This window comes from Tenrec ecaudatus, chromosome 4 (genome assembly GCF_050624435.1).
Source record: "Tenrec ecaudatus isolate mTenEca1 chromosome 4, mTenEca1.hap1, whole genome shotgun sequence".
NCBI classification, from domain to species: Eukaryota; Metazoa; Chordata; class Mammalia; order Afrosoricida; family Tenrecidae; genus Tenrec; species Tenrec ecaudatus.
Window position 1 is genome coordinate 50903477 of NC_134533.1, and position 12483 is coordinate 50915959.

A 12483-nucleotide genomic window follows, 5' to 3' on the forward strand; every position below is an offset into this window, starting at 1 on the left:
GGAAATTCACCAACACCACAGCTGTGTGGCCATCCCTCCCCTGACCACTGCCTTGCTGCGTAGGGGACAGAGCCAGGTGCTGCCAAAACAGGAAGCATGTACTCAGCCCACAAGCCCAAAGCTCCCAGCTGGGAAGGCCCTGGTCCTTACCTGTACATGCAGGTTTCTGCGAGATGAGGCAGGTGTGTTGGCATAGGAACTGATGGAGGAGCTAGTGTTGATGTCATCAGTGCTGAGGTTGTCTATGGTGTCGCTGATCCCGCTGCTGACGGAGCTGCTGTCATCCCAGCTGCCGAGACAAACACCCCCTGAGCACCCAAACTGCTGGCACGGTCCGCTAAAGCCCCCTCCCCGCTTCCTCCGGATGCCCAGGCAAAGCGCGCTCACCTTCCAGGGCACCCTCCCGCTCCGCTGTTTGGGGTCGGCAGGTGCCTGGAATGGCTGCTATCTACCCCGACCTTTCCGTGGGGACTTTACAGAAGACCCATCGCTACTTCCCAGGCTTAGCTGCAGAGCCTATGGCTGAAAGGGGACCCAAGGGAGATTCCCAAGGGGGGCCCTGGGGGGCTGCCTGGGAAGAAGAGCTGTTGTGTGGTTTCTCCGAATGCCACTCCTGGAATTGGTGCCAAGGAAGGGGCAGAACAGACATCAGCAGAGAGCCGTGGACTCCGCCCATCGGCAGCTCTCTATTAATATCCCAGGCAATGTCTAAAATAGAGCTCTTGCTCTCTCACCCCTCAGCCCACTGGGATCACCCCCTACCCCACCCCCATCCGCCCCAGCAGCTCAAGCCCAATCTCTGGCACTGGCCCTGCAGTCTTGCTCTTACCGCCTCCCGCCTCCCTCCATCACCGGCTGTGGCGCCTCTCCTTGCAACCTGTACCCACAGGTGCCCCGCTCTACTCTGCCTGGCTCATTGCCAACAGGCCAGGGGTCTCCGGGCTCCATTGCTGCCCCCTAGAATCCCATCCTCCCCACAGCAATCCTTCTCAAACCTAAGTCCTGATCTGCCATGAATACCTCCCCATGGTCTCTTGGACGCTTAAAATCCAAACTCCTTGCACGGGCCCACGAGGCCCTCTGGCCGGACCTCCCTCTCCAGCCCCCAGCTATAGGCTGGCGCCATTGCCCACCCGTTCCTTCTGAGCCAAGACCCTTCTTGTCTTCAGGGCACTGCAGGTGTGGTGTCCCTCTTCCTGACACCTGTCCTTATTTCCGTCTCATCTTCCAGGTCCTCGACCGAGGTGTCACCCCCTTCTCCTAGACACTCTACAAAGACTTCCACCCACCCCGGGTCCCATCAGCCCCCTTTCTCTCTGCAGCCTGTAGAGTGTCTCATCTCCTTGTTTGGCGGGTGGCAGACACATAACAGGGGTGCAAGGAATATTTGGCGATTTAAACTCAGGAGGGTGAGAAGTAGATGCTGATGTTGCTGCGTAGACTCTGACTCCCAGCAGTCCTGCCGGGCAGAGTGAGGCAATTCAATGGTTTCCAAGACTGTAAAACCTTGCTAGGAACAGACAGTGCATCTTTCACGAGACAAGGGGCTGGTGGTTCTGAACCGCTGACCTTGCCGTTATCCGTTTAATGCCTAGTTGACAGAGCGAAAGAGGACACCTGTTTTTCTGTTGCACAGGTAGAGAAACTGAGGCTTGGTGAGGTGAGATGCCTTGTACAAGGTCGGGTGGCGGGGCAGAGTCTAGACACAGGCCCTGGCCCAGAGCCATCCTCTGTACAGACACTGGCTGACTTGCCATGACGTCAGTCCTCAGTACACACACCCACCAGAGGATGCCTGCCTTACACACTTCCCCAGGAGGAAGCAGAGGCTTGGGGCCCAAGGAGCCAGCAGTGGCTGTCAGCCAGGTCTGTCGGAGACCAAAGCATGGTCTTAGCCTCCACAGGATGTCGCATAGAAAGGCCAAAGACATGCCAGGTGGCGGACTTTTCAAAAGCCCCACGCACTTGCACCACTTCTTCCAACCCAATGCCACAAGCCCTGGTTCATTCCACCAGTGTGTAGGATGCCTGCCCCAACCTCCGGAGCCCTCCTGATGGGCTGGAAGACAAAGGCTTACTGAAAGCCCAGGTCATCCTGGGGTCGGCACTGCTTTGGAGTACATGCAGAGGTGATTTCCAAGTAGAGGAGCCAAAGGCAGGAAGACAGCGGCAGGTTTACTGGGTGACCTCACCCAAGTCTAGGGGGTCCTTGGGCTCTGAGACCTTAGCAAACTTCCATCATCTGATCCTATGGCTTTTGCCTAGCACTCCATCCTGCTCCCAAATCCCCTGTCCAGATACTCCCGCCACTCAGCGTCTCCAACTCAGGGCTCCTACGTAGCCACACTCACTTGCTGTACCTGCCTCAATACAGAGTTCCAGTCATTCCACGGACAAGGACTCTCCCACCTTCTAAGCTGATGTAGGGGCCTGCACAGCCAACATGTTTCAAGTCTTTAAGCCGGCCTTTGTTGCAGTGACTTGGTTTTTTTAAAAATCATTTTATTGGGGGCTCTTACAGCTCTTATCACAATTCATATACATATCCATTGTGTCAAGCACATTTGTACATATGTTGCCATCATTTCTAAAAAAATTTTCTTTCTACTTGAGCCCTTGGTATCAGCTCATTTTTTTGCCTCCCTCCCTCATGAACCCTTGATAATTTCTAAATTATTATTATTTTGTCATGTCTTACACTGACTGATGTCTCCTTTCACTCTTCTGTTGTTCATCCCACAGGGAAGGGGTTATATGTAGATTATTGTGATTGGTTCCCCCCACCTTCCCTTTACCCTCCTGGTATCACTACTCTCATTATTGGTCCTGAGGGGATTATCTGTCCTGGATTCCCTGTGTAGCGAGCTCTTATCTGTACCCATGTACATGCTCTGGTTTAGCTGGATTTGTAAGGTAGAATTGGGGTTATGATAGTGGTGGTGGGGCAAGCATTAAAGAACTAGAGGAAAGTTGTGTTTTTCTTTGGTGCTATACTGCACCTGACTGGCTCGTCTCTTCCTTGTGACCCGTCCGTAAGGGGATGTCCAATTGTCTACACATGAGCTTTGGATCTCCACTCTTCCTTCCCCCTCATTCACATTGATATGATATTTTGTTCTGGGTCTAGTACTTCAAATATTTTATCTCCCCTCCTCATGCCACCCCTGCGTGCCGTGTACCAGACTCCCCATTCGACAGATGGAGAAATCCGGGCTCTGACAGTAATCTGACCGTTTTCCACCAGTCAATATTGGATTGGGGCTCACAACGCGGACCTGTCTCGTTTCAAGCACAGGCTCCTTCTACAAAGCCAGCCACGGGCCGTGTTCGCAGTGCTCAGCACTCATAATCAGCGTTGTCCCTGACGTTCAGGTTGCTGTTGTCCTTGGATCACAATGAGGAAGTGGCGGGAGGGATCGGAGAAATGCTGTTCGGTGACACTCTGCAGAGACGTGGAAACTCAACAATACCTGAGCTGGAAACTCAACAATACCTGAGCCCCAGGTCTACTTCTTCCCACCCCATCCCTGCAGCCTCGCCTCCAGGCACAGTGAGGGGCGACTCCTGACGAAGGACTTCAAGGTGAGGCAGCAAGCCACCATTTCTACAACAGTCTCACTACCTTTTGGGTCATACCTTCGGGCCTGGGTTACCTGTGGGTGCCAGGCATGGGGCATACAGAGGCTGCTAGGGCAGTGACCACAGGAGGCTCTGCTAGGGCAATCATGGCAAAGCGGATGGCCAAGGACTCACGTTTGTTCTCACAGTGGAAGGACCATTCTTTTGAGTCCTCTCATGGCATCTGTTCATGGGGCTAAGAATGGAATGCCTTATAACCCCATGAAGAAAGGGGACAGGCTGGAGAGGGTGCAGCTGGTAGGGGGCAAAGAAACATCAGGAGCAGAAAGCCTCGGTGTGGGAGTTTCTCTGCTCTGAAACAGTGCACATTCTTCCCCGGCTGGTCTCTCAACACCAAGCTATTATTCCAGAAGGGCCCGAGGCACTAATGTGCACCAAATTCTTCCTACCCTGTGTCCAGAGCATTGTGGGCTCGCTCTGCATTTACAGTGAGGCCTTGTAATAGAACCAGACCAGAAAGGGATGCCTGAGTGATCTAAGGCTCTCTCTGGAGGGCAGGGCTGGGAGAGCTGGCGAGAGGGTCTGCGGGTGGAGAGACTGCTGAGAGCCCAGGCCGGGCAAGTGCTGCCTGATGGAGAGGCTGTCCCCGTACTTGGAAGTCCGCCCACGTCTCCTTCACCGACGGTCTTTACGGACACTGGCATGTCAGACTTAACTTCTAACTCATCCTTCCAATGCACAGCCTCATGAGCTACTTGGGTCAGGAAGTCCCAAGATGTATTCAAAGGAAAACTGTGGGAAACGGAGGGACTGGATGAGAATGTCATGCAGCTAAATCCTCAATGTTCATAACCACGGGTCTGGAAAGCTGACTCCAGTGGGGGGAGACCCTCACAGTTATGAGGTTTTTTTTCATAAAGAAATCTTAATACACATTCTCATGACTGGACACAGTCCCTCTGACACCCCACCATAAAGGAAGTGTCATCAAGGAGCTCCCATAAAAGATGCCTCATACTTGCATGTGCCTGCAGGTTATCTGTAGATTAGAGCAAGCAGGTTCCACAGCCCGACCCACCATAAAATGTAGCAAATTGTCCTCTGACATCTACTGATACTGATCACAGATTGCTCGCTTGGGGAGGGCTCAGGGGCGTTCGAGGTCAACTAGCACTAGGTCATTTTCTTGCCTTTCGTTGTGATACCTGCTTATGAGATTACCCATAGACTATGTGATCTGTTCCCTGTAGGACATGCATGCCCTTTGAAAGATCTGTGAAGTCCCGTTACACATGCCCACTGGACAATACAGCCACTCTCTTGGTCCTGCCCTGTGCCCACTATTTTCCACAATCAAAAAACCACACCGGAGGACCCGTTCGAGGGTTATACCCCCACGAAACTCGTTCTGAGTTTCAGGAGATGCGGCAACAACGCTACTCTACCAAAGGATGGTGGACGATGCGGGGTCTTCAGTATCCGCTCCTTGCTGACGCTGCTGGTTGCAGTTGGGTCAATTCTGCCTCAGGACGACCCCACACGGGCAGAGGAGAGTTACCTGCTGCATCGCGTTTCCAAGGCCACGGCCTTGGGAAAGCAGATGGGCAGGCTTGTCTTTCAAGGTGCGTCTGGGTGGGTTCAGACCACCAACCTTTCCCCTGGCAGGAGTGCGTTTAACCCTTTGTGCCTCCAGGGACTCCAAAACGGGCTTAGCAGCCCTTGACCAGACGATGGACATGGTGGCTGCAAAAATGGGCTCACACGTAACGCTTGCGAGGATGGCACAGGACTGGACGGGGTTTTATTCCATTGCACCTAGGGACACGGTGAGCCAGAACTGACTGCGCACCTACTAACAGCCCTCATTGAAGCGCTCAGCTGCCAACCCAAAGGTCAGCGTCTGAAACCCCCAGTTGCTCTGTGGTAGAAAGAAGCGATAGTCTGATTCTGGACAGATTTATGTCCTTGGCAGCCCTATGAAGCGATTCGACGCTGTTCTGTCTGGGCCCTAATGAGTGGGCGCTGACTCGGAGGCAGGGAGTCTGGTTGGGCTCACCCCTGACTGACGCACAGACTGGGATGTTGCAGGGTTCTTCTGTCCTGCCGGAATGAATGTGGAAAGTCACAGAGACAGGGCCTGGCATCTACGAAGCCTTCAATATCAGCAGGTGGTCTACTGGCCTGCCCACCTTTCCAATCTTCCATGCAATCAGGCACTCACTTTACAGAAAAAAACAATACTGAGACCCAGTGAGGTTGTTATGGGCCCTAAGGTCACACAATGAGTAAGCTACAGATTTGACATTTAAACCTAAATCTGCCTCGGTTGGGGGTCTCTGGAAAGGGTAGCACTTGGAGGCTGCTTGCCAGAGTTGATTTAGTGCAGTCTGGAGCTTAAAAAAGGAGGGGGAAAAAACAACACATGGATTTGAGGTTTCCCCTTTCCCAGAGATGCGTTGGAAGGGCTGTGGCCCTGGTGGTGGGGGCCTCTGCCTCTCTCGGTAAGCATCTTAAAAGCTGTGAATGCCTATGAAGATCTCTTCTACTGTGCCCACCATCGCACTCCCCCTCATCCTCTGCAGCTCTGGGACAAGTGTCGATGAAGCTGAGAGATGCCAGGGGCCACGTGCTTCTCACCCGCAGGGCAGAGAACAGGCCTGTCCTGTTGACATCACTCAGGTGCCTGTGTGCAGCCGGACCTTAACCCCTGGGAGACTCAACTGTGAGAACTACTAACGTCCCTACTTTTATTCAAACTAGTTTCACTAGGTGCTCCTCACTTGAGCTACATGTGCTACCTAACGGAATTGCAATTTGTTTGTAAATGACTCCAGGCCTGTGGCTAGTGCCAGACAGGAAAAAGAAACAAACGTGAACAGAATGCAGGATTCATTCAGGCTGTTAAAGGGCATGAGCTGAATCTGGCAGAGTGGAAAAGCAAACTAGGAAGAAGCTGGGATAGGGGACAAAAGTCCACCAACCCAGATCAGGTGGCCAACTATTGAAAGAGGTTACAAAAGCTGATTCGCTTTAAACTGGAAAGAAATCCAAGAGGCTCGTTGTTTACTGAGTGGTGAGAGTCTATTCCACCAAAGGGTTCAATGACATGGCAGAGAAAACTACAAAATACATGTTCAACTGCAGCCCTGGGATAATGAGTCTGAAATTTTAGAAAATGTTCAAACTCACTGTGGTAGCATCGGAACTGACTCACAGTGACCCCAGGGCAGACAAGAACGAGCAGATTGCTTTAAGAGAGACAAGAGCGCCTTCGCTTTCTCCCAAGGAGCTGGCCTTGCCGTTCGCTGCCCAATGAGTAATCACTAAATCACTGGGGCTTCTGATTCTGAAATAGGGTTTGCCCATTCCTGCACCCAAAGGTCAAATCTGCCTGGAGGAGAAGCATGTGACCTAGGTGACTTTATTTGATTGACAAGAGCTGCGTAAGTCTGAGTGTTTAAGGTGTTGGGTCAGGGATTCCCTCTCACAGGCCCTGAGACAGAGTAGAACTGCCCCTTGGGGTCTCCTGGGCCCCGATCTTTACTGGAACAGACCACGAGGTCTTAGCTACCAAGGAGCTGCTGCGGGGTTTGAACTGGTGGCCTTTCCCTTTAACAGGGAAGTGCTTTACCGAGTGTGCCACTTTCATCCTTTGAGGAAAAGGGGTATGTTAACTCTATGAACGCAGTCTACAGCATTTAAGAACATTTTAATTACCCAAGTTTGTACAGCGTTCCAATTTTTAAGGAAATGTTAATCTTCTAAATCTGGATCAGAAAAGTACTAATCAAAGCCAAGGATAGCTAATCACTGTGTATGAAAAACAATTTAGAGATGAGCCTGGTGAGAAAAAAAATCTAGGTTAAAAAAACAATCAAACTTGGATGAACTGTTAAAAACTAATGAGTAAAAACCAAACCAAAACAACAACAACAAAAAAACCCTAATGAGTTCTAAGAAATTCTTCTTTGGCATAGATATTCGAATAGCTAAGCAAAAACAATTAAACTAGCTTCTGTTTTTAAATGAATGAACTTAAACATGACTAGCCTGTCACCAACTAGAAGACTGAACGAACCTGAAACGGCATCATCTCCCACCAGTGTTTGCTGCTCCAGTTCACCTTCACGCTGCATCGTGAGCCTTTCAGGGTTCGAGGCTGAATACCGGCTCCCCAGTGACAGGCCCGGGGTGCGCAGACTTGGCAAAGGAGAAGCACCCCAGAGCTCCCTGCAGCCTGGGGTTCTACGATTGGGAAACAGGAAGGATGCAGGACATACGGCTTGGTGATTCATCTCTCTTAAATTTCCACAGAATGTATCATCTACCTAACACATTGGCACCTGGGGGTGGGGGTGGTTCGCATACTGTCGGCATGCTAGGGTGCTCACTGAACAGTTGGAGGTTCAAGACCACCCTGAGAAAGTCTTGGTGGTCTATTTCCAGAATATCAACTATCCCAAACCCTGTCATACCCAAGGGGTTTGGCCTGAACCAGGAGTCAATGAGAGAGCCAACTGGTTGGGTTCTGAACACATTCTCTGGTTACATCAAGAACTTCCACTGAGTCCTCAGAAGCCCCAACTAAAGAACTTTCTCTAACCAGATCACGATCATGTGCCTCTTTCCCTACATCGGCCAAGGCCAGGTAGCAGCAGCATAGCTGGAGTTGTGCATGATCAAATATTAAAACAACCTTCAGCTATTTTTAGCCAGTGGGTGGGTATGTATTTTTCTTCAAGCCTCCTTGATTGACCATTTCTGGACCCAAAGCCAGGGCCACGCCTTGAATTCCTTTCCTCAGTTCATCCATCCGACCCCTTGTTCATGCCCCACCCTGTGGGAGGCAGTGAGGACAGAGAGACAGGCAGACAGGCAGGGACAGGTGCCCACACAAGCACGAGGAAGCCAGCAGATGCTGCGCTAGTTCCCAACACCATTTCTCAGCAAGGCTGTGACCTCCAACACCTCCCTGGTTTCTTAGGGTTTGAATGATACTGTGCTGAGGCGGAACTTACAGAGCAAACTGTGACGTTAGCTGCCATTCCGGCAATGTTATCCTTCTCCCCATTTCCACCCCCCTGCCCTTCCTTTCCCCCCTCATCCAACAATTTCTACCCAAATAATGTAGTGACATGGTTGTAAAATCGTTTTCTTATTTTTTTTCCCTAAATTACCCCTCTCCTACTTTTATGTACATTCAATGCACCCTGTGCATCAACTTCACTTTCCCCCTCCCAGCCACCCCTGGTGTCCAGTATCTCTTAAAGCCCCCCACCAAGTCTCAACCTCAGGATGTCATCCTACAGTGGTCCAGGTCCCCAACGTTCTTTTCTGTGCTGGGTTCGCGGCATGGGCGTGGCAAAGGCAAAGAGCCAGGAGAGTTCTATAGTCAGTGAAAGGCTGTGCTAAGTCACTTCTCCAGACTCCAGGCTCCTCCTCTATCTATCCCACATGGCTCTTTCTAACTAACATCCTGGGAGCTTTTGAGCCAAAGCCCGGGAGAAGAGCAACTGCAAAGATAAGGGCCCCACCCAGGTTCCCTAAGGTTCTCGGAACCTCTCTCCCATTCAGCAAAAGCTGTCACATGGTAACTAGTTGCATTCCCCAGGCTTTGGGCTTCTTCTGCATTACTGATTGTATAAAGCACAAATGATCTTTTAAATACACGAAGTGGCTGCTAACATTTTGCACGTAGGAAAAAACCAGCTAGCTGTGAGCAGCGATTGCTCTGTTTAGACAGAGGTGTACCCCCTCATTTGACACAAGCCTCACCAAGTCTCTTTTCCTGCTTGGCCCCTGAGTGCCAGTGGAGGCTGCACACCCTGGTAGAGAGGTCTGTAACCCAATTCACAAGACCACTGCCTTTGTAGCAGAGAATCTCAACCTGACCAGGCTTAAGTATCCACAAAGGAGCCCTGGGGGCACTGTTGGGCAGCCACGGAATGCTAACCTCAAAGTCAGAGGTTCAAACCCACCAGCGGCTTGGAGGGGGAAAGATGAGACTATCTGCTTCGGTAAAGCTTCACAGCCTCACAAACCCTACATGGTGGTACTATGAGCCGGATTGACTCGGGGTATTTATCCACAAAGGGCTAAGATGGGATCCTACGAACACTGATGGCTACCCTTGGCGGGATTTCTCAACTACCTGTCCCTGTGGTAGGTAGACACCTTAGATTACTCTACTCCCATTGTCCCCTGGATGTAAGAGAGGCTCAGGGCTAAGAGCTCATCAGAAGGAATGGGATTCGAACCAGGCTCTAAGGGTTCCGTGCCACAGTTTATCAGGACGGTGTCTACAGAGCAGCGTTGGCATCTGGAGCTAGGATCCAGCATCATCACAACAGAGCCTCCATCTCCACACTGGCAACCAAGCGTGCCAAGAAGAGCCTTGATCTTGGCCAACACACACTTTCTCCAGAACTCAGCCCCGGGTTCCTCAGTTCTCCAAGCTTCAAGTGTTTGTGGGCTCGAGGCTCAGAGAAATATGGATGTGACTATAGATGTGCAGGGGAAAGCTCTCCAAAAGTGACCGGAAAATGCATTCCAAAATGGAAGTGCCCATAAAACTAGGAGATCCGGTTTCAGACTTAACAAGAGATGCTGACATCACCATGTTAGGAATTCAAACGCCACTCAGAGGGCTTCAAGCACAGTCTTAACAGCCCCTACACTAGCGATCTGCAACAAACCGAGGACTGCAGGTGAGAGGATCGTAAATTATCTCACCTCCTCACACTTCCTGCTTCTCCTGTTATGAGACACATGCATTCCTGAGAGCTGAGAAGGCAACCTGCCTTTAACAGACCTCCGAGAAGCCAGTTCTAGTTTGGACGGAGATGCTGTTTCAGTTCAGGCTCTTCCAGGGAAGGGTGGGGTGTGGTGCAGTGGGGTTGAGGACAAGGGCTGGTCAGACCCAGCAGGACTCTGAAATGGTCCTGGGATAATGTGATGTATTTACAACCTCATCTCTCATGAAGCAAAAAGCAAAACACAACCCCCAACCCTGGAGGGATCAGTAAACAGTTTTCCAGAAGGATTTACAGGCCTAGGCCTGAGGAATGGGAGGAGCCAGGGGGGGGTTTATGCTTTTCAGATGTGAGATAATGCTGTTTAATCAAAGGAACCCTAGCTGACCACTGGCGAGTCAATTCTGACTCCAAGCAACCAGATAGGACAGGGTAGAACTGCCCCTGCGGGATTCCAAAACTGTACCTCTTTCTAGGAGCTGAAAGTCTCTCCTTTCTCCCTCAAAGCTGATGATTTTGAACCTCTGACCTGTGTTTAGCAACTCACAGTCACCAGGGGTCAAGAAAGACATGTTAAATGGTGTTGTAAAACGCAAATAAACAACAACACACCCATCAGACTGTGGCTATATAAGCATTCTTCCAGGCCCACGGAGAAAGCACGGCTGCTTAACAGATATGAAGTCCTCCAGCCAGAGTTTTGAAAAGGCGTCTCCATGAAACAATGGATTCTAGTCTTACCCAAATCCCCAAAGCACAGTTCACTCGCACGAGGCCCAGACCGTGATCAGAACTGGCCGGGCCGAACCCCTGTCCAGCTCTCTACCCCTCTCCCTCCCAACCCCGTCTCAGGCTGCAGAGCTGCGCCCGGTCTTACCTGCTCACCCAGGAATCAACAGCGCAGCTGGGTGTCCCCAGCCATACAGCTGCATTCAGTTGCAAAAGCGCAGACTGGTGGAACTCGTTTCCTGGCTATTGTTCAAGGCAATTGTTCCCGAGAAACCTCAGGGCCCGCCCGCAGGGAATGAGATCTTTCAGGGTGGGTGGGTGAGCAAACCCAACCGCCGCCTAAGAAGTAACACGTGGGGAAAGGAAAAGGTTCCGCTACCTACAAGTCCCACCAGACAGGTAGTTAACTATTTCCTTCCCAGGAGGTTTTCTTCCAAGAGCACTAGCTCCTCCAAAGGGCTGCTGGGACCCAGCTCCAAGGAAGCAGCTGAGGCAGCGGTTCTCAACCTATGGGTCACGACCCTTTTCACAGGGTTCGCCGGATTCATAACAGTAGCAAAATGACAGTGATGAAGTAGCAACGAAAATAATGTTATGGTTGGGGGTCACCACCACATGAGGAACTGTATGAAAGGGTCGTGGCATGAGGAAGGCTGAGAACCACTGAGCTGGGGGAGCTCCAGCCAGGCCTGCCGCTCCTCCGCTCGAGGCTGAGATGAACAGGAACAGCACAGCCAGATCTAATGCAAGGTGTGCCGGCCGCCCTGCTAATTACAATCCTCACAAGTCCAGGATAAAAAGAATCAAACCTTTATTGGAGTTTATTATGTGTCAGGTAGGCCCTGTTGCCTCATGAGTACCACGAGCTGAACGGACTTGCCAGCCCTCGTTGAGCCCAGGGAGCACGGCAGCCCTAATTCCAGAGAGCCCACTGAGGTCCCCAGCTACGTGCTTAGCTGGGGTTCAAATGCAGATCAGAGAGTGCTCAACATCTCATTTGCTCCTACCACCTACGTGAAAAGGATTTCAAAGTCTTCCCCAACAAAGAAACCATCACTCACTAGTGGCCAGCAGTCACCGAGGTGAGGTGGGTTCTACTGCCTCCCTCCTCTGCAGGTCTGACCCCAAATCTAGCAGAGTTGGCAGCTAACAGAAGGCTAGTGGCTCAACTCCACCTAAGGGGTCCTGCAGAAGAAAGGCCTGGCAATCTACTCGCTGAATGCCCAGTGGTACAGAGCGGTGCGCTGTCATCACTGGGCTGTTGCTGCCTGCACGGGTTTAGTTTTCATTCCCCCCCTTAAGCATTTTGCTGCGTGGGCAAGGGTCCGGCTATGGCTGTCTGTGAGGCACCAGACGAGGCTACACAAAGGGGAGCCACACGTGTGCAAGTTGTTTGGCTGCTGGTCCTGGTCTTGGTCTGAGC

General features: G+C 51.5%; 1 protein-coding gene across 3 annotated transcripts in view; it reads right to left on the reverse strand.

Annotated features, from left to right (window-relative positions):
- Positions 1-12483, reverse strand: part of NAV2 (neuron navigator 2) — a 396305-nt gene that overhangs the window by 67800 nt on the left and 316022 nt on the right. For all 3 annotated transcript variants that reach the window (XM_075545975.1, XM_075545974.1, XM_075545973.1), the window contains one exon: positions 151-289. In XM_075545975.1, the coding sequence (XP_075402090.1) occupies positions 151-289 (139 nt within the window). The remainder of the gene's footprint in view (positions 1-150; positions 290-12483) is intronic.